The 22,387-nt window shown below is 40.6% G+C and overlaps 2 protein-coding genes across 8 annotated transcripts in view; one reads left to right on the forward strand and one right to left on the reverse strand.

Moving 5' to 3' along the window:
* Nucleotides 1-6,092, reverse strand: part of RBBP4 (RB binding protein 4, chromatin remodeling factor) — a 31,081-nt gene extending 24,989 nt beyond the window's left edge. For 4 of the 5 annotated variants that reach the window (XR_009452044.1, XM_059690343.1, XM_059690344.1 and 1 more), the window contains exons 1-3: nucleotides 5,933-6,092; nucleotides 5,241-5,388; nucleotides 1,182-1,327 (exon numbers count right to left, since the gene is read on the reverse strand). Coding sequence is in view for 4 of the 5 variants with exons in the window: in XM_059690343.1 (XP_059546326.1) it covers nucleotides 1,182-1,327; nucleotides 5,241-5,388; nucleotides 5,933-5,948 (310 nt within the window). In the remaining variant the exon portion in view is untranslated. The remainder of the gene's footprint in view (nucleotides 1-1,181; nucleotides 1,328-5,240; nucleotides 5,389-5,932) is intronic. The other variant, XM_059690345.1, reaches the window with a different exon arrangement.
* A 258-nt stretch (nucleotides 6,093-6,350) lies between these two features.
* Nucleotides 6,351-19,246, forward strand: ZBTB8OS (zinc finger and BTB domain containing 8 opposite strand). Of its 3 annotated transcripts, XM_059690347.1 has the most exons (7): nucleotides 6,357-6,850; nucleotides 12,086-12,110; nucleotides 12,582-12,703; nucleotides 12,922-13,004; nucleotides 14,145-14,197; nucleotides 16,073-16,109; nucleotides 18,442-19,246. In XM_059690347.1, exons 1-7 carry the CDS (start codon nucleotides 6,718-6,720, stop codon nucleotides 18,526-18,528), a joined length of 540 nt encoding a protein of 179 aa, XP_059546330.1. In that variant the 5' UTR covers nucleotides 6,357-6,717; the 3' UTR covers nucleotides 18,529-19,246. The 3 variants fall into 3 exon arrangements, with proteins under 3 accessions (XP_059546331.1, XP_059546332.1, XP_059546330.1); XM_059690349.1 differs by lacking the exon at nucleotides 14,145-14,197 and having other exon boundaries at nucleotides 6,353-6,850; XM_059690348.1 differs by lacking the exons at nucleotides 14,145-14,197; nucleotides 16,073-16,109 and having other exon boundaries at nucleotides 6,351-6,850.
* Nucleotides 19,247-22,387: the final 3,141 nt, after the last annotated feature.

Here is a 22,387-nt window from a genome sequence, read left to right on the forward strand (position 1 = left end):
TTTGCTGACCTTTATCCTAAGAAGTTATTTTGCATTCTGCATCATCCTAAGCTAAATATGGAATGCTCAAAAGATCAACTGCATATTACAATACCGAAAAATAACTGAAGCCCAAAATAACTTAGATAAAAGAATGGATTCTGCTAATCAGAAGAAATCTAAGATAATAAACATGAACATCCATTTATTAGAGCACAAATCTTAGAGGCTATCTTCTACTTCCCAGTATTAATTTGAGTTCAAGGACAACAATAAAGAAAACTCACTCACTGTACCTCTTCTAAGAGAAAAAGTATTTCATGAAAAGTTAAACCCTTAAGTTATCTCCTAAAATTAAGATATAATTAAATGGCTCACTTGCTCTAACCGGTTTGGCTCAGTGGATAGAGCGTTGGCTTGCGGACTCAAGGGTCCCAAGTTCGATTCTGGTCAAGGGTATGTACCTTGGTTGTGGGCACATCCCCAGTAGGGAATGTGCAGGAGGCAGCTGATCGATGTCTCTCTCTCTCATCGATGTTTCTAACTCTCTATCCCTCTCCCTTCCTCTCTGTAAAAAATCAATAAAATATATTTTTTAAAAAAAAGGCTCACTTAATTTTTATGTATGTAGCAAGGGCCATAGTTGTCATTTTTACCACTTCAAACCTAAAAAGGGTAATTTAAGCCAGTGTTTCACAAATCTTTTTTTCCATTATTGCCCCTCTAAGAAACCTTATAAGACATTTTCTTGACACCATAATGAAATTTTAATACCAGATATCCTGTATTATCTATTTACATATGCTATGTATATCTGTGCTTTATACATTCAAAGAATAAGGCAGTTTTCAAACACACCTTTCCCCAAAAAACAATTTTCACCCTGCTAGGGGGAGCATGTCCCACATTGAGAATGTGTGCATGAACATCAATAAAATATGGTGGATTTTTGCTTCTTTCAATTCTAGAAATACTCCCAGCACCAAATTTAGTAGAGGAAGGTTTATAGAAAAGGCACAGAACCAACTTTGTGTTAGGTATGTATTCTGACAGCTAATATTTCTACTGCAAACTCAGGCTTTCCAAAGCTTAACATCATTTCTATCTTGTGGCTTCTTTATCATATTGAACATTCTTTTTATGACAATTCAAAGATATGAAAAATATATCTTATAGACTCCTTTCACTTTTAAGATTCCTACCTCCTTTCTCACTGTCGTAGTGTGAAGCATCAAACTGAGCATCATCATTAGGGAGTTGCACACTGGCTATCACAAGGTGGTTTTGTTCATCCGATGTGTGTGTCCCCAGGACAAGTCGATGAATGCTGAAATCTTTCCCTTCTGGTCTGTAATAGCAATATATGGTCACCATTCAAATTAGTTACAAATACATCTATGCAAGAGCACTATTACAACAAGGTCTTGGGAAGAGAAAATCATTTTCTACTTCAAAAGATTGTTCTTATTGATTTTACAGAGAGAGAAAGGGAGGAAAGAAACATTGATTGCCTGTCTCCTGCATGCCTCCTACTGGGAATCGAACCCGCAACCCAGGCATGTGTATGGGATGATGCTCAACCTGGCTGATCTACACCAGCCAGGGTCATTTTCTACTTTTAATATAACTTCCACAGAGCCACATATAAGAAAGACTACATAGCACTTAATTTTTAAGTATAATAAATCCTCAGTTAACATGGATAGGTTCTGTGACTTTAAGCAAAATTACATACAACGAAGCCAATTTTACCACATGCTAAAGGATATAAACAAAAGTTAAGTTCCTATGGCATCTCAACTTTAGAATGAACAAAACGTTATTCAAGGACCAGCTGTATTTAACTTGATCAAAAATTTACAATTGCTTTGGGGGAAAAGTCTAACAAAATAAAATGGGAATGAATTACTCATCCATTACAACTGGTTGGATATAAAGAAAAATTTGTTGGGTACACTAACATTTTAGGTTACTTCTTTAAGTTAACTTCATCAGAAAGGAAAGGAAATAACATTAGTAAATTAATTGCTCAAATATTTCCTAACTGCTTGGACACACTGCTCCAAAAACTATGGACGCATAATGATTAAGACATGATTCTTGCCCTAGCCGGCTTGGCTCAGCGGATGGAGCGTCGGCCTGCAGACTGAAGGGTCCCGGGTTCGATTCTGGTCAAGGGAACATGCCTGGGTTTCGGGCTCGATCCCCAGTAGGGGGTGTGCAGGAGGCAGCCAATCAATGATTCTCTGTCATCATTGATGTTTCTATCTCTCTCTCCTCCCTTCCTCTCTGAAATCAATAAAGAAATATATATTAAAAAAAAAAAAAAGACATGATTCTTGTCCTCAAAAAAACCAGGGACAATTAGGCAGTCATGCACACAATGATTAAAACACAAGTCAATATACACCACATGAAAGGTACAAAGGAATACAGCTGGAAGATAAGCAGGTAGTCAAAAAAAAAAAAAAAAAAAAAAAAGGAGCTAAGCAAAGGGGAAGGTCTACCAAGTGCCAGACACCATGTTAGGCATTGGATATACCTTTTATCATTGAAATACCATAATACTACAAGATTAAACAGCTTGCCTTAGATCACACAACTACTAAGTAACAGAACTAGGAAAAGTCCAAATCTGACTCTAGGTGTGGGAAAGTACAGTGGGAGAGAAGGCTAAGGAACAGATTAAATTTAGACTCTAGGCAGCTGAAAATTTCAAGAAGAGCCCAGAAGTTAGGTTTATGATAACCAATATGAATTCCTCTGCAAAGAGGTGATGGACATCTATAAATTAAACAGAAAAAGTATAGGAAAAAAAAGAGAACTGTCAATAGAAAATTGGGAATGCCTGTGGTTAGAAAGTTAAACAAAGAATCAGAGGAAGTGAGGGAAGAATTTTATAGAGCTACAATTACTTTTTTAAAGGATGTGAATAAACATCAAAATCAAAACATATACACAAAAAACCTAAGCACTTGGCATTAGATGCTTGCTTATAAGTAATCCTCATCATTACAAAAACAACAAAACATTGTTATATGAGTAGAATACAAAAAAGGGAAGGAAAAGGGTAGGGTATTTGGATCAATGTCAAATATTACAGAAAGGTTTATCTGCTGGAGTAGAAAACAACTAAGATGACAGCACAAATTTTAGCCTTGAAGAATTTATTCTAATTCATTGCTTTGCAAACCTAGTTAATCACTACACTGTATGGGAGGCTTTGGGATTCCAGCATGATTTAATAGGTATGGGATGACCAATATTTGGGACCCACTGGTTCACTATAATTTGGCATGACTGGTTAATCTGGAATCACCAACCATTTCTCATCAAGTATTCTGCAACAAGTTCCTAAATGCTTTGAACTACCATTGAGAATACCTGACAGAACTCCACTTCTGCTGAACTCATTTTTTTTTTAACATTTGAATAATTTTTTATTTTTCAACTAGAGGCCCGGTGCATGAAATTGGGGGGGGGTCCCCTCAGCCTGGCCTGCGCCCTCTCCCAGTCCGGGAGCCCTCAGGGAATGGACATCCTCAGCGCTGCCAGAGGCGGGAGAGGCTCCCACCACCACTGCTGCGCTCGCCAGCTATGAGCCCAGCTTCTGGCAGAGTGGGACTCCCCCTGTGGGAGTGCACTGATGCTCCTGAATTGAGTGTCTGCCCCCTAGTGTTCAGCGCAAGTCATAGCAACCAGTAGTTCCCCCTTCAGTCGATTTGCATATTAGCCTTTTATTATATAGGATTTTTTATTTATCATTGTTAGTTTCAGATGCACAACACAGTGATCATACATTATATAACATGTAGTGATCGCCCTGATAAGTCTAATACCCTGACACCATAGTTACTACAATATTACTATATTTCCTGTACTGTAGTTGATATCCACTTGTCTATTTCTGTAACTACCAATTTGTACTTCTTAATCCCTTCACCTTTTTCACCCAGCTCTCCAACCACCCTCCCATCTGGCAACTGTCAAAATGTTCTCTGTATCTGAGTCTGTTTCTTTTCTGCTTGTTTTGATTCCACATAAGTGAAGTCATATGGTACTTGTTTTTCTCTAATTATTTCACTCAGCACCATACCCTCTAAGTCCCTCCATATTGTCGCAGATGGTGAGATTTCATTCTTTTTTTATGGCCGATTCTGATGATCAGTTGAATATGGGAACTCCTGGTAATGATAAAGCTCCCAACTCTAAATGTCTAGGTATTTATTATGGTTTTGTTTAACCACCTTAGGACAGAATTCCCCATTTTTAAAATGCTATTGCAAAGGTAACAGCCTCGTCCTTATTAATAAAATCCGTATCAACTTTTTAAGATCTATATCAATTTTCTAATTACTTGTTGAGTGAAGCATAGACTTCTAAAGACCTAAGATAGGAGGAATTTATTTTTTAGTATACATAAAATATAATTTTTAAATTTTGTTTCAAAACTAAAAGTTTTATAATAGAAAACCCTTTACTCCAACTGACACACTGGTTTTGCTAAAACTTGAGCCTTTCTTCCCTCATACCCCATTGAGGTCATTTTTCCTTCCCCTCACCATTTTATCTTGGCCACTCCCATGATAATTTTTTTAATGTTATAGGTTATACATACTTATAACATACGAAGTTAAGGCAGGGAAGGATCTTATTTAAACCTGTGTGCCTTGATAAGTGGCACCTAGACCCTCAATAAACGTAAGCCAAATTAAATATTTTATCTCCTCTATTAGAGGTACACGAGCAAGAAATATATGCGGTTCATCTCTCACCATGCATAATTCCTCAAATGCAAAACCTCCCACCCACTTTCAGGTGTTGTTCTAAGCATCCTAAGTATCTCTCTAAAAAGTGCTCTGAGAACACACAACTACAACTACTAGTTACACCAGCTCCTTCAACTAGACTGTGCTCCTTGCAGGCAGCTACCACGCTGTATTCACCTTTGTATTAACCAGCTACAACCAAAGACTGTGAGATTAAAAAACTGGACACATCGTAACACTTCTTGAAAGCCGACAAGTCATATGGTTATTCAACCCAGTATCAGAAAAAGAACAGCATGTTTTCTCTTATCAGGGAAAAGAAAGTAATTTGACATTCTGCCCACTTTTTGGTCTAGAAGAAAATGTCACCAAGAGGGTTTGATCATATGCCCCGTAAAGGGTGACTGGAGAAAAAAAACAAACCAGGGGAAATCAATGTGCCAAATCTACACCGAGGACACAACAAGGCAACGTTCAAGAGATTCGTATCACCTGGTTACATCGGGAAGCCACTGTGCAGTTAAGCTGGGCCACTCCAGAGCATGGGTCATCACCAAATCGTAAAGAAAAGGGGTGTTCTTTTTCCATATTTTGTACTCTTCGTTGATCACGCGTTCTTCTACTGCGTCATCAAAGGCTGCTAAAAAATGAAAAATAAATTTAAATTAGCGAACACAACAGAAACCGCGTAAACACTTCCAAAGCTACCGGTATGGCTCCCGAGTCCTGATACAGAGCAGGTTTGTCCAAATTTTCCCCGTGCGGAGGCACCAGCACCCTCGCCGCCTCCGCGGGTTGGAACTCCTCTCACGTCATCCGAACAGATACTCCGTTAGCCGTGCGGGTAACGGCGCGGCCGCGCCAGCACGCTCCCCTACGCCCGAGTCTACGGGACCTGCGAGGAGGCCCGAGTCCCGACCCCTGGGTGTAGGGAGCGGTGCAGGGCAGACCCGGAGAGAGGCGTGTAGACCGACAGGAAGCGCAAGGAGGGACCAAACACCCGCCGGGGCCCCACCGCCAGCTGCGCGCCGTTGCCCCGCCTCGCGGGGCTAGTTCGCCTCACGCCTCCGATGGTGTGGACCGCACTCAGCAGAGTCGGGCCTGCTCTCACTGTTAGGCCGTGTAAAGGCCGCAGCGCAAGTCCGGCACCCCTCCGCCTCCTAGGGTGACTCCGGCACCCTCACCTTCCTTGTCGGCCATGGCGTGCAGGAAAGCCAGGGGTATCCCGAGGTCTACCGTTTTGCGGGAGGGGCGGGGAAGCTACGGAACGCTCGCTCTCCGCGCGCGGCCTCTATTGTTTCCTGCTGTCCCTGCGTGAGGGCTGCTTCGCGGACCTTCGCGCCAACACCGACCAATCGGAGCGCACCGAGCGGCCAGGTGGGCGGGCGATCGCGCTCGCAGCCTATCCAGACGCGCGGAGTCGCTCTCCGCGGAGCGGAGGCGCGCGCTCCGCTCCTACCCTCCCCCCTCCCGGCCGGGAGCCGACTTCCTTCGATTGCGCGCGCGCAGGGCTGGTGGGAGTGCGCTCCCCCTCCCCCCGTCCCGTCAGGGTCACGTGAGCGGTTCAGTCCGCACTCTCCCGGGGGCAGCCATTTTCTTGAAGGCTGTTAAGCTAACGACCCCTTCAAAGTACTCAGATGAGAAACCTCGGGTTCTTTCCGGTCTAGTAGTTATCAACCGCGGTAGCAATAAAAGGCTTCTATCACTGAGACCTAGCAGTGTCTAATTCAAGGGTCCCTTACTCCGCAGGTCCTCCACTTTAGCTGTTTCCTTAGTTCTTAGAACCATGAATGGCGCAAGCCCAGAAAACGGGGCCTTGACTTTTTGAAAGATGTGCTCCGAAGGACGAGGCCTAAATCGGAAACCTTAGGATAAAGCAAGTCCCTGAGAAGTCCTGGTGCTTTAAGAGTGCGTGCCAAAGGGGCGGAGTCTAGAGCGGAAGTTATAAATCAGGACCGAAGTCCGGCTGATGAAAGGCGGAAGTGGAATGTCCGAGGCGGCAGTCATGGCGCAGGAAGAGGAAGATATTCGGGACTACAATTTGAATGCGAAGCAGAAGGCGACCAAGGCCAAGTATCCTCCAGTCAATCGGAAGTACGAGTGTGAGTATGAGGCTCGCTTCTTCCACCTGCTCTCCTGCCTCTGGCTCGCTTACCACTTCCGCCTCAGGACCGATCCCCTGTCGCCTGTGTTGTCGTCTCATTTGTGCTTGTTCGCGGAGTCTGAGAGTCGGGGAACCCGGGCTCCCACTTTTACAGTCTCCTGAACTTCCTCTGCGAACGCCTCATCACATCTGTCTTGTGGGGATTCTAGTGTATTCTAAAGATGACCGTAGTTTCAAGCGTTTGCGTGGCTGTGTCGCCCCCTTGTATCTCCCAACAGTGGGGTAGAGGGTGGCCGGGTCAGAGAACTTTTTTTTTTCACAGAACAACATTTTTTCTCAAAAGAGTGTGACTGAAAGACATACTGCTACAGAACTTACCAGGCGACCGAAAAGCACACGGGAGGACTTGGAGGTCCGGGATAAACCCACGTCTTCTCCGATGTCTCACATGTACTAGGGCGGTGACTCGGGGTCAGTCCTCCAAACCCCGGGTAAGCCAGTGTGGAGGAAGCTTCCTCTGCATGCCCTTCGGCTTCTTTGTTTCCTAACCGCCAGGCTTCTGTGGCGGGCTTGCACAGCCCCCCGAGTCAGTCAGAATGGGGGAGTTAGGTGGTGTGGGTGGCCTCCCCTGTAGCCAAGCTGTTACAGTCCCTGTTTATGGCCCCCCTTTGTGCATTGGGGGTAAGTAGGAAAACAGGTCTTGCTAGACCAGACTGTGGAAAAGGGGCAGTGACTTCAGTATAGGCTGTCAAGAATGTGCATTAAGGTACTGGCACAGATTCAGGTTGCTAGCCCCCAAAAATGTCTTATTTCCCCCATCAATACCATTGTTATTCAGACATGAGTATTTGGGCAGATGTTTTCTTTGAAAATAAAGTGATTCATTCCATCAAGGAAAATTACACAGTGTTTGTTGGCAATGGTAAAATTCAAGCTTCCAAGTGCAATTAAAATTTTGGGAAAACTTGTATCTGCCATCATGATCGGGACAGTTTCCCAGTAGCTACAGACTTTATTAACGCACAAGACAGAGTAAGAGTTCATTGTTATAGCCTCAGATTTGACATTGTAAACCAACCTCTAAAAGACTACCACGTTTCTAGTTTATTTTTTAATATTTTTGTATTGATTTCAGAGAGAGGAAGGGAGAGAGAGAAACATCAAGGTGAGAATCAACAGCGGGCTTCCTCCTGCACAGCCCCTTCAGGGTATCCCGCAACCCAGGCACCTGCCCTGACCCACAATTGAACTGTGACCTCCTGATTCATGGGTGGAGGCTCAACCACTGAGCCACACAGGCTGGGCCTTTTCTAGTTTTGATGTAACATCAAGGAAGACTACATAGAGTTTTTGAAAAGCTATTAAATATTCCTCCTTTTATTCCTGCATATTTGTGAGGTTGGATTTTGTGTTCTCCACCTAAATCAATACATTGAAAGTCAGTCATTAAAAATATTTGCAGCCGAAACTGGTTTGGCTCAGTGGATGGAGCTTCGGCCTGCGGACTGAAAGGTCCCAGGTTCGATTCCGGTCAAGGGCATGTACCTGCGTTGCGGGCACATCCCCAGTAGGAGATGTGCAGGAGGCAGCTGATTGATGTTTCTCTCTCATCCATGTTTCTAACTCTCTCTCTCCCTTCCTCTCTGTAAAAAATCAATAAAATATATTAAAAATAAATAAATAAAAATATTTGCAAAAATGCAAAATAGTGATACTTTTCTCACTAAGTATTTTGAAAACAGTTTTATTTTTCATAAAATATGCAATTTATGTTAAATAGAATACACCTGTTTTTTTATTTTTTTGTCATGTAATCCTTCATTGTTAATCAACTATATCATATACTAGAGGCCTGAGTGGGGTCCGGCTGGCCCTCTCAGGCCGATTGGGCCAGGCTGGCAGGGGGGTAGGGGAGAAGGGGCCTCGGCTCTACCCCCCATCGGGGTGGGGGGCAATGGAGGGGCGACCAGGGGGAGGGCCTTCCCCCCCCCCCCCCCCCCCCGTCGAACTCCCAGTTGAACTCCCAGTCGAGGGGACAATTTGAATATTAGCCTTTTATTATATAGGATAATCAATAATTTGGCCTCTAGCTTACAGTGTTTTATCTCTTGTATATAATTCAAAACTCATAGATTAGTCCACCATATTATGGTACAAAGATTTCAGTGGTTACTACTATTGTACACTTGTTCCTGGGGTGAGGATAAATGCATCTTCTGTGAACATCAGAATATTGAGCCATTCTGGCCCCTATAAACGCAACACTTAGTCTTGGATAATCTTTCTTACATAATTGTATCGTAGTCAGTGCATTTTCATCTTATTTGCATCTCTTAAGTATTTAGTCATAGGTAATATTGGCATATAAAGTAAATTTATAGACATAATTATGAATTGCCACAGTCACAATTATTAGGATAAAACCATTTAAAATGGCAAAGGACATCAGCAACAATAAGTCCAGATGTTGAGGACTTAAGTATGAAACTGAATACCTTTCTTCATATAGCATCATGGTTAAGAGGCTTGTCTTTGCAGCTAGAAAACAGGTTCTGTTTCTGATAATGCCACTTAGGGGGATGTGAGTTGGAATGGTTCTTGGACTCTGTGCCTAGGAGCTCCTCATCCAGGGAGAGCAGGAATGTGATTTTCCAACATCAAATACCTGTGCAAGTCCCTCTGAGCTGGTGCCGGCATTCTCACTACTCCTTAGTGAATTCTGTGGCCACATTCCCGAACGTCACCTGTTTGCTCCACGTAATGACCTTCACTCTGTGCTCTCAGCTTCCAGATTTGTCTGCTGTTTTTTTTAAGTATTTAAAATTTTTCTTCAGTTAAAATTTCTAGTGGGGTCAATATTGCCAGGTACAACTCATAATCAAAAGCTTTTTGAGGTCCTCAATAATTTTTAAGAGAGTAAAGGGTCCTGAGACCAAAAAATTTGAGAAACACTGCCCTATAGCAATCTATCTGTTTAAAAAACTGTGTGTTTTTTTAATTGAGGTATACTTTACATATGGTAAAAATGCTGAGCTCTTAAGTAAAATAAAGCCCATTGAGTTTTGATATTCAGATACACTGTGTAACCAACACCCCAATCAAGTTCTAGAACATTTCCATCACTCTAGAAAGTTCCCTTTTGCTTCTTTCCAGTGAGTACCCTAGGCCCTTCCACACCTTGATGTAGACACTGTTCTGATATCTGTCATCGTAGCTTAATATTGCCTGTTTTAGCATCTCATATAAGTGGAATCTCAGTATAGAGTCTTTATGTCTGGCTTATTCACTCAGTATTAAAGATAAACAAAGCCGGACGTTAAAGTGATGAATGGATATTATTTAGTAACTACTGGCAGTAGGAGAAAGAGCTGAGCTCCATTCTGATTTGTGCAGAGCTGATTGGGCCTTTTAAAGGGAGAATGAGGGAAGAGAAAGGGGGGAGAGCTGAGTAGACTGAGAAGTGAAAAATGACAAAAGGTTGGGTTAGTGTAAACTCGATTAGGCCAGCAGGGTTCGCTTGCTGGCAGTTGTCAAAGTTAGGATTCTGTCCTCCCACAGAGACAGAGCCCTTCTTGGTGATTACATTTCAAAGGAATGACTCTGGAGTCCTTGAGAAAGACATGTCTGAGCTTTAAAAGATAAATATTCATAACGTAAGCTCATTTTAGTAAATGCTCTAAGCAACAGAGTTCAAGGGCCTATAGTCAGGTGTTGGCTAGAACAAACAGTAAATTCTTCAGACCGTCTTTCCTCTCAAGTAGACATTGTAATGGGGGTATGGGTAGGGGTAAAGTGTATAATTCTAGGAAGTTGGGTGACTTTATGCTGCTAGAAGCCATACTCAAGTTTGGCCAGGTCTCTTAGTGCAGAGTGTAAATGGAGTTGTTAGGTGCTGAGAGTTCTGCAGTTTTTACTTAACATTTTTGAGGTTCCTGTTAATATAGTATTAGTAGTTCACACTTTTTGTTGTTGTTGTTTTTAATCCTCACCCAAGGATATTTTTCCATTGATTTGAAGGGAGAAGGGAGACAGGGAGAAACATTGATGTGAGAGACACATTGATTGGTTGCCTCCTGCACGCATCCATCCAGGGCCGGGAAAGCTGCAACCAAGGTACCTGCCCTTGACTGGAATCGAACCCAGGACCCTGCAGTCCGAGGGCCAACACTATCCACTAAGGCTAAGCCAAACCGGCTATGGCCACACTTTTTTATTGCCGAGTAGAACTGCATTGTATTCCTCCGTTTTATTTGTTCTCTTGACAGACATTGGGTTTTTAATTTGGGGGAATAAAATTGCTGTGAATATTCTCATGTTGTTTTGTGAATACATGCTTCATTTCTCTAGGGTTAATACTAGTCATTTTCTTTTAACTTGTCATCTTTGCTGGTCATGAGCTCCTTGGTGCCTGAAACATATTAAGTCCTCAGTAATGTTTCTGAGTGAATTAGAGATGAGTTTGAACCTTGAGTGCCACTGGAAGATGGTGTTATGGTTTAAGCAGCACTAAATTGGAAGTCAGAAAATCTCAATTCTAGTCCCAACTCTACCTCTAATCAACAGTGTAGTCCTGAAAAAGTCACGCAACCTCTAGATTTTGGAGGTTTTCTTGTAGTGAAGGAATTATACATTAAATGATCTCCAAGACTTCTCCTACCCCATATATTTGTGATCCTAAGTGGGAAGAATTGATGGAAGTCATAATATGAATGAAGAATAGACTGAAATGTTGAGACAACAGATCCAGTGGGAGCTTGCTATTAGTTCTTTAGCTATTTATTTAATTCATATTAACAGAATAACAACTGTAAATGCTTAGAAGAAATTTAAAAAATAACCCCTTGCCCTGGCTGGTTTGGCTCATTGGATGGAGCATCAGCCTGCGGACTGAAGGGTCCCAGGTTTGATTCTGGTCAAGGGCACATGCCCGGGTTGTGGGCTTGATCCCCAGTAGGGGGCATGCAGGAGGCAGCCAATCCATGATTCTGTCTCATCATTGATGTTTCTCTCTCTTTCCTTCTTCCTTCCTCTCTGAAATCAATAAAGATATATTTTAAAAAAAATAACCCTTATTAAAGCAATTAACTTTTGTGTAAATGGATAGCAAAAGGTATGATCTGCCCACATTTTCTCTCTTCGAGGTTGATGTTCTTAATAATGAATTAGAGTTCTTTTCTTGTGATTAGCAGGTAAAGTTTAGTTACTTACAAGTGTTTTTCATTCTCTTCCTCAGATTTGGATCATACAGCAGATGTCCAGTGAGTATAGCTGGAGTTTATGCTTTTGAAACCATGTGCTTAAATAAGAAAGCTGATGTTTTGTTTTTAATCCTCATCCACGGATATTTTTTCTATTGATTTCTAGAGAAAGTGGGAGGGAGGGGGGAGAGGGAGGGATGTGCCCTTACTGGGGCTGGAGAATCTGCAACCCAGTACATGCCCTTGACCCGAGACCTTTCAGTCTGCAGGTTGATGCTCGACGCTCTAACCACCGTACAACCTGCCAGAGCAAGAAGGCTGATGTTTTCACCTTGTCCCCAGTTATAATTTTTCTCTTGGTTACTTTTGAAAGTGAAAATGGTGGTTTACTAGCATCCAGTTTCAGTGCTATTAAGTTCATTTGAGGCCTTTGGTTTTGTATTATTCATATTGATTTTATTTTGACTTTGCTGTCAGGTTTTGTTTCTTGCAGTGGATTATATTACTCAGGGCATGAATGTATTTCTTTAGGTTACATGCATGGGGAGATACTCTGGAGGAAGCTTTCGAGCAGTGTGCAATGGCCATGTTTGGTTACATGACAGATACTGACACGGTGGAGCCCCTCCAAGCAATAGAAGTAGAAACACAAGGTAACCAGTTTATTTACAAGGAAGAAATTGTTATACAAGTGTGCAGTATTCTACATAATTTCAGAATATTTTCACACTAAGAACAACAAATTGATTATGAGCCTGTTCTTCCTCTCTCAATTTGCCTAAAAAATTCATCACTTTTAAATTTGAACAAGTTATTGGAGATGAGAATTATTAAGCATCCTATTATTATGTTTCTCTTTGATTCTGTGTAGGAGATGATTTGCAGTCTCTTCTGTTTCACTTTTTGGATGAGTGGCTTTATAAGTTCAGTGCTGATGAGTTCTTCATACCCCGGGTAAGCAAGGAGTTTTCATTTTTAACTGAGCAAATGGGTTCTTAGTTCATATTTTAAAATGGAACAAGTGATTTAAAGTAGGACATGTGATGTAAAACCATGCCATACAAATATGTATTGATGATATTGATTTGCAGAGATTATAATGGCCATAGGCTCTTCTTGGTTAACCTGAGTTTGCCTATGTATATGCCATTTGTATGTATTTATTTATAAATGTTTTTATTGATTTTTGAGAGAGAGAGAAAGAGGTAGAAAACATCGATTGGCTGCCTCCTACACAACCCCTACTGGGGATCACACCCACAGTGCAAGCATATGCCTGACTAGGAATTGAACCAGTTACCTCTTGGTTCATGGGTCGTTACTCAACCACTGAGTCACACCAGCTGGGCTGATCTCTTACTATATATGTCACTAATCAGGATTGTGTGATAAGAATGTACCTACTATCTTTATTGACACTTTTTATGTTTCCCAAGTTTGAGCTATATTTATGTCCATTTATATGTTCTTTTTGCCCCATTTGAAATTTAGTAGCTCTGCCATGTTGGCTTAAGTTTAAAAATTGGTGCTTTTAGTTTTCCTTAATTTGAAAAAGGAAAGGCCACATTGAAATTGCTTGTAGCCATCAATCTCTAGAAGGGAACACCTCTCCAGCATCGTCATTATCTAGTGCACATGGCCCCTCCTTGCTTCCATAATCCCTTCATTCTCTCCCTTACCAGCTTCACTATGTATACCCTTCCAACTGGGTCATTCGTTTTACAGAGTTCAGATGCCTACAGTATTACATAAAAATAGGCTAAGAGTGCTTCAATTATACCTCAATAAAGTTGAAAAAAATAGACTGAAAGTGATTGAAATCTTATGTCATCCTCTATCTTACAGAAGAATTCTTTTGACTCAAGTTTTTAGATTGTACATTTTCAAGAATGCCTCCCTTGAATATGTAAGAATAAAACATTATCTCTGTGAAATATATTTAGTTTATCATTCTATATTAACGTTTTAATTTTCTTTGCATCATAGAAGTTGTATGCTGTTTTATCTAGAAGAGGTGATAACTTAGAAGTATGTTTGGCAGATGGTCTGTAATGATCATTTTAAAACATTAAAATAATTTTTTTTTCTCTTTAGGAAGTAAAAGTACTTAGTCTTGATCAAGTAAATTTCAAGTTACGGTCAATTGGGTAAGTCTGAAAATTTAGCTAGCAGGTCATGAAAGATGTTAAGTTATATTCTTCACTGAACTTAACAGATAGAAAAGTCAGAGGACCAGTTGCATCCCAGGAGGTACAGGCTTTTCAATTAGTTAAGCTTTGTTAGAGACTTAGGAGGGAGAACTTCGGAGGCCGAAACTTGTCAGAACAAACTTGATTGGAGTTGTTAAGCCTGATTCCCAATTTGTTGATTTTTTTTTTTTAATCCTCATCCAAGGACATGCTTAGAGAGAGGTAGGGGAGGAGGGAGAGAGAGAGAGAGAGAAACAGCAACGTGAGAGAGAAACATCCATCGCCTTCTGTACACTCCCCAACCAAGAATCAAACCCCCAAACCAGGTCTGTGCCCTGACTGAGCATCGAACCAGCAACCTTTCAATGCATAGGACAATGCTCAACCACCTGAGCACTTTGGCTGGGCCCAATTTGTTGATTTTTTAAAAAACTTTAATCCCCTGCACATGGCCTTTATAATTATTTTATTATTTTTTAAATTGATTTCAGAGAGAGAAATGGAGAGGGAGAGAGGGATAGAAACATCAAGGATGACAGAGAGGCATTGATCGGCTGCCTCCTGCACAGCCCCTAATGGGGATCGAGCCTCAACCCGGGCATATGCCCTGCCCAGGAACCGAACCTGGTTCATGGATTGGCACTCAATCACTGAGCCACACTGGCCAGGCCAATTTGTTGATTTTTAGCATAAAAAGTATATAATTGCTAGTTGGCACAGATATTTGCATAAAGCCTAGCTTGGTGATGGGAAAATGGTTTGTCTTTTCTCAGATCCTCACACCTGTACTCCATTCGAACCAGTTTCTTTTATAAAATTATTCTTTTCCTCCAGATTTTGTGAACTCTTGATTAGGTCACTTTAATTGCCTTGGTGTTTCCCAAGTTTCTTCAGTCACTCGATATCTTTTTTATATAAAGCCTATCTTTTCCATTTCATGTTGAATTTTATTTTTATGTTTCTTTTTGTAAAGTGAAGTCTTTTATTAACTCCTCTTTTTCAAAATATGTTTTTATTGATTTTAAAGAGAGAAGAAGGGAGAGGGATAGAAACATCGATGAGAGAGAAACATCAATCAGCTGCCTCCTGCACACCCCTTCTTGGGGATCTACCCTGCAACCTGGGCATGTGCCCTGACTGGGAATTGAACCAATGACCTCTTGGTTCATGGGTCGATGCTCAACCACTGAGCCACACCAGCTGGACTTAATACCCCTTTTTTTAGGGTGAGGAAATAGACTTGTCCAGGGTACTTAGCTAATAAATGGTTGAACAGAGTTTTAAAACTTAACTCTTTCTACTACTATTGCTGCTTCTGTTACTGGGATCTTCAGCCACTTTAGTGTGGAAGGGAGAGAGAATACTTCTAGTCAAGTTCTAGGAGAGTACCTTTGTAGGGCCTTCTATCTACAGACCATGGATTTTTTTTTTTTTTTTAATTATAAAACCCAAACCAAATTCAGACTGTCTTATAGAATATGTTATCTTTATTTTGCTTTCCCAAGGGGGGGGGGTGATATTTCATTAGTTTTTAGCCTTGAGTACAGTGAAAATTTTGGATTAACTACAGAGTGTTTGTTGAGAGTCTACCTGTGTACACTATACTAGGGCACTTTTTTTAAGTTTAATTATCGACTTTGTTGAAATGGCTGTTGTACATAAGTCCCTCAGTAGCTGTATCTGCTAGCAACCAAACTGAAATTTATACTCCTTCCATCTCTTGGCTTTCTAGTATCTTAACTATATTTGTAAGGATTATTTTAAAAAATGTAAAGAGAGAACAAATATTAAGTTTGGGTAATTTTAATCATGTTTTAATTTTCCTTTTTCAAGGTGGGGGGAAGAATTCTCATTGTCCAAGCATCCTCAGGTATGTTTTTAATCCAGCCACTAAAACATTTTATACTTTCTTACCATAAAATTTGGTGTATGTGGTAGTAAACTTCAGTGAATTCTAATAAATTGGTGTAAAGTGGTAAGTTTTTCTCAGCTATCTTTGACCTATCTGGACATATTATGTTAAAACACTGATTTCACACATCTAATTTGATGGGTTAAAGGTTAGCACTTGTGCCCTGGCCAGTGATGTTTAGTGGTTAGAGCAGCCGTGGGCAAACTACGGCCCACGGGCCGGATTCGGCCCGTTTGAAATGAATAAAACTAAAAAAAAAAAAAAAAGAAAAAAAAAAAAGACCATACCCTTTTATGTGATGATGTTTACTTTGAATTTATATTAGTTCACACAAACACTCCATCCATGCTTTTGTTCCGGCCCTCAGGTCCAGTTTAAGAACCCATTGTGGCCCTTGAGTCAAAAAGTTTGCCCACCCCTGGGTTAGAGTGTTGGCCCATACCAAAGGGTCTGGAGTTCGATTCCCGGTCAAGGGCACATGCCTGAGTTTGATCCCACAGCCCCAGTTGGGCCATGCGGGAGGCAACCAATTGCTATATCTCTCATGTCAATACCCCCCCCCCCCCGTCCTCCTCCTCCCCCTCCTCCCTCTCCTCCCCCTCCTCCCTCTCCTCCCTCTCCCCCCCTCCCCCTTGCTCCCTTCCACTCTTTAAAAATCAATGGAAAAAATATCTTCAGGTGAGGATTAACCGGAAAAATAAAAAGAGTCAGCACTTAGGTTCTAGGGGCAGGTTTGTTATTGATTATTGTGGTCAGTGAGCTCAGTGGTTAAAAAAAAAAATAAGTCCCTTTGCCTTTTCAAGCTTTGATTTCTTCCTCTGTAAAGGTTTTGGCCTAGATGTTCTCTAAAGGACTTTCTGCTTCTGCTTCTCTAGATTCTGTATTTGCCAACCTGGGTGGCTTCACTCTGTATTAGTTAAGTCTATTGAATAGAGCAGGCGAAATTTTCCTGTAAAGGGCCAGATGTTTTAAGCTTTGTGGGCGGAGAACATTGGAAATGATCTAGTATATTGAGGAAAATTGATCATGCTGGAGAGGGAGAGAATGATTTCAGAGCAAAGACCTTAAGTTGGTAAGGGCGGGGAGTGGGGGAGTGTGGGATAGAGTACTGAAGAGAGTTGGCCTTCTAATAAGAGCAGGGATTGGCCATTATAACAGGAGGAAAGGCTGGTGGGAGTTGGATGGTAGATGATGTGGGGAAGATGAGTCAGTTCTTATTGATTGCTATTGTGTTCTCTAGAAAGCATAGTTAAGAGAGAATGAGAATGAAGGAGGGAGGCTAGAGGTGAAAATGTGAAATTTCAGTTGCCTCAGAGTGAGAAAGTGAATTTAGTGGTAAATGTAGGATTACTGGTCAGTGCCAAGTGGCCTTTTGAGAATTGTGGACAGACTTTAAAGATGATACCATTCAGCATGGTGGATGCTTCTACAGGCAGAAAGTTGAATTTGATTGAGGTTGTTGTTTCCTGAGGGGATTATGGCAGAGTGGGCGGGGAAAGCAGGTTGAGGTTCGGGTGCCACTCAAATCCATTAAAATATTCAAATTTCTTTGGTACCATAGAGCTAGCAAATGTCAGTTCCCTATTCTCTAATACATTTAGAATTATTGTAGAGGGCCCTGGCCGGGTAGCTCAGTTTTGGGTTCAGTCCCTGGTCAGGGCACATACAGCTATCAACCAATTAATGCATAAATGAGTGAAACAACCATTGATGTTTCTCTCTCAAAAATCAATAAATAAAAAATGTTCCAAAATATTCCACTTTTTTTTAAGACTTATTGTAGAAGGAACTAAGAGAATATCAAATCCTGTGGCTCTAACCTGGGGCAGGGTGTTGTCATTTATCAGAAACGTGGAGAGAGAAGGACCCTACGACGTAGAGTGAGTATTGGCAGATGAGAAGAGAATAGGCCGAGTTCCTAGGGCCCAGGTTAGACTGCAAGGAGGAGTTTTGAGGAGCCCTGAGCAAACAGTAGGAAGACTTTGTGTCGTTTGATTCAACCAATTTGATAAGTAAAAAAAGCTGATGCCCAGAGAGGTCAGACAGCTTCCATATCCAGGCGGAAACAAACCAGGACTAGTTGCATCTCCTAACTCCAGTTCCGTGCTCTATCTACTGTGTACTGTTCTTTTTATTGGATCAATGTATACTATTAAACCAATTTGATAATTATTGTTTTTACTTTTCCATAATAAAATTTTGACTTTCTGCCAATTATTGTTAGAATTAATGATTTTGATTCCATTGTCCTTTTGTTTCTTATTTGTCTTTTCTCTAATCCCAACTTTAGGGAACTGAAGTCAAGGCAATAACATACTCAGCCATGCAGGTCTATACTGAAGAGAAGCCAGAAGTGTTTGTGATCATTGACATTTAAGATCAAGAAAAAACTCCTATGAAGAACTGTTTTTTTCTCATCCTTTTGAGAAGATACCATAATATAAATTCTACAGTCTCTGACAATATATGATGGTTTGGTTTTGCAAAACAAATTTTTGACTTAAAGCATGATTTTCCCACAAATGGAAAATTAAGCCATCATCTTGGTCTGTACTAACTATTCAAATGTTAAAGAATTCTTCAGGTGGCAAGTATGATTCCTTATTTATTAATTCCTTGCTGTCGCAACAGGTGTCTCACATCCTTCCAATGGAATGCCAGCCCTCCATCCTGGTCCCAAAAGGGATCATTGGTGTAAACATCACTTCAAGAGACTCTGAAGCCTCCACACTTATCAAATCCAATTTGGGGAAAAAAATGATAATTTGAGAAATTTTACAATCAGGATTTTGCTTTCTATCCAAATTGGTTAAGACATATATTTTCTATATGTATATTAAGAGGTTGTATTTTAGATTGCTGTAGGACAGAGCCATCCTGTATTCCAGTTGGATAACTTATAAGAAATAATTATAATTGAACAATTGGGAAACTTCTCTAGAAAGAGCCTGATTTTCTATCTCACTTTTTTTTAAACACTGATATACTGACACTTTCTTGTTTTTCCACAAGAAGAATTTAATGCCCTTAAAAATGGGCCCTTCTATCATGTAATTTTATATTAAAGCCAGTATATTTATACAGTTAGAGAAGAATGGGAGAATTTTTTTTTTAATTTTTTGGTTTTTAAAAATTATTTAAGCTCTTCATTTCTGAGAAAACAGGAAGACAGGAAAACAACTTTAAAATTGTCTGAACTTTTGTCCAGCCAAGGTGGCTCAGTGGGTGAGCATCAGCCTATGAACCAGGAGGTCACAGTTCGATACCAGTCAGGGCACATGCCCGGGTTGCCCACTAAATCCCCAGTAGTGGGCGTGCAGGAGGCAGCCAATCAATGATTCTCTTTCATCATTGATGTTTCTATCTACCTCTTCCTCTGAAATCAATAAAAGTATTTTTAAAATATAAAATAAAATTATCAACTTCTCAAAGTAGATAATTTCTAAAAAATGGAACTGCTTTGGTTTGGTTTGATTTGCAACATTATTTTGTTTTCTTCATTAATTGAGTATTCTTTCCTGTGATACAAGAGTTTGCAAAGTTGCTATTTATTCACACTTAGATGAGAAAAGATTATCTGGGTGGTGCCATATATCATTATAGTAGGTTGAACTTGACCTAAGACAGCGGTTCTCAACCTGTGGGTCGCGACCCCTTTGGGGAGCGAACAACCCTTTCACGGTGGTCACCTAAGACCATCGGAAAACACATATATAATTACATATTGTTTTTGTGATTAATCACTATGCTTTAATTATGTTCAACTTGTAACAATGAAAATACATCCTGCATACCAGATATTTACATTACGATTCATAACTAGCAAAATTACAGTTATGAAGTAGCAACGAAAATAATTTTATGGTTGGGGGTCACCACAACATGAGGAACTGTATTAAAGGGTCGAGGCATTAGGAAGGTTGAGAACCACTGACCTAAGAGGGAGAGATTGTGAGTTTTCTAAGTGTTCTCTGAGCACTGCATTGTTTTCCCTGGGTATTGGAAGGCTAAGCAAAGAGCCTGTAGCTCTTCAATTTAATACGCAGCAGGGTCACTGGGGTGGTGCTTCTTAACCTTCTGTAAACACATTTTTCAAATTTGGATTATGGGCCTCCAAGCAAAAAAAAATGTCTGGAATCTCTTTACCTTTGTTAGAATGAGTTTCCAGACTGAGATGGGGCTCTTTTTTTCATGGACCCCTTTGCACATCCTGGGCTACTTGGGTTGACTGAAAATGAGTAAGGGGATACCATGAGGGCAGTGGGAGAGCCACATCTAGAGCAAGGCCTCTTGTAGCCAAGTGGCTACAAACTTGACTAGGAGAAAAAGCATAGCCATTTCTCTTTCCACCAGTGCTAGATAATGGGATTCAGTAAAAAGTCAAATGTAATTATGCAATATAAATTCTATTTTTTTAAAAAAATATATTTTATTGATTTTTCACAGAGAAGAAGGGAGAGAGATAGAGAGTTAGAAACATCGATGAGAGTGAAACATCGATCAGCTGCCTCCTGCACACTCCCACTGGGGATGTGCCCGCAACCCAGGTACATGCCCTCGACCGGAATCGAACCTGGGACCTTTCAGTCCACAGGCCGACGCGCTATCCACTGAGCCAAACCGGTTTCGGCTAAATTCTATTTCTTTTAGTTTGTAATAAATATATAATTTATTACTATTTTAAAAATTTGTTAGTTTTAAAATATGCCAAAATGAAGATACTGCATAGAAGGAAAATGAATATGTTACCCTTTACATATGAAGTTAGGATCCCCCCTCACCACATACTTTTTTTTCAGATACATTTTTTAAAATTGATATTTTATCAAATTATAGTTGGCATACAAGTACCCCAGCTTTCCTAGGATAGTTAAGAATCCTTTTGTAAATGAAGAGGAAGGGAGTCATCTTGGACTGATATTTGGAACTGTGGAATTTAAACACTACTGTGCTAATATTTTTATGTTAGGGTTGTAGTGATTAATAGCACAAACGGGCCAGATCATGGGTTCAAGTCCTGGTTCGATCACTTAATAACTCCACTTTGGGCATGTTGCTTAATCTCTCCCTTAATTTCCTCATTTTAAGTAGTGATGATAGTACTTGCAGGGTTGTTGAGAGGATTAAATAAATGTGTACACATAAAGCTCTTATGACAGTGCCTATGTGTAAATGCTCAGTAAACTCAGGGTAGTCTTCATTACCGTTATTGAGGCAAGCATAAATGCTAATAGCCCCTTTTTCTCCTTAATTTTAAAAAGCCCACAGTGCTTGGTTAGGGGGTGTGGCCACCCTAGAGACAACCCTGGTAGCCAGTACCATTTTGGTCTCCCTTTATTTAGAAGGGCAAATAGCCACTTCCTCTCCTGCTTCTCTACTCCAAGTCTCTTGTATTAAGTTTTCTTTCTAACATCCAAGTTGAGCATATATTTTCAAAAGCTCTGCCCATCCCCTTATTGTCCCTAACTGATTCTGTGTAACCCATGGTGTGAAACATTCAAGGGCTGTATCAGATTGAGAAGAAATATGAGCAAATTATCGGGCAGCTTTGTTTCTGCCTTTATCGTTGTCCCCATGACCTCTCCTGATCTCTCTACCAGTGCAGCCCACCCACATGCACCAGCAAAGACCATGTGACTCATCAGTTCCTACTTTTGAATTTTTGCCCAGATTTTCTCTTGTTTTTGTAACAACTTTATTGATATAATTCACATACCATATAATTATCCCATTTAAAGTACAATTTGGTGGATTTTAGTATTCTTGGTTATACAACCATCACCACAATCAATTTTAGAACATTCTTTCTTCTAAAAAGAAACCCACTATTAAGCAGTCATCTCTCCCATCCTTCCAAACTCTAGGGGGCAGCCACTAACTAGTCTACTGTCTTTACCCAGATTCTCACTTGGCGATCGTGTCCTTTTTCAACATAACTGGAAACTCACTTCTTGGAAGCTATTTGGACCTATCCCACTTGCTTGATCCCTACTATACTGGATCCCCTGTTTCTGTGTAGTACTTAGAATTTTAAATTTATGGATACATTGCTGCAGAAGGTTTCTTAGTGAGTACATGTAGCACAACTTTTAAGTAGCAAGCACCTTAAACAGAAAAGGAACAGGCTTCTGGTTATGTACCTTCTTTGAACTTTCCCTTGCTTTTGTGTGTGGTTTATTGCTTAACATATTTGACTTTTTGTTGGCATTAATACAAGTTCTGTAGGGAAAAGACTG

Source organism: Myotis daubentonii, chromosome 3, assembly GCF_963259705.1.
Source record: "Myotis daubentonii chromosome 3, mMyoDau2.1, whole genome shotgun sequence".
Taxonomy (NCBI): domain Eukaryota; kingdom Metazoa; phylum Chordata; class Mammalia; order Chiroptera; family Vespertilionidae; genus Myotis; species Myotis daubentonii.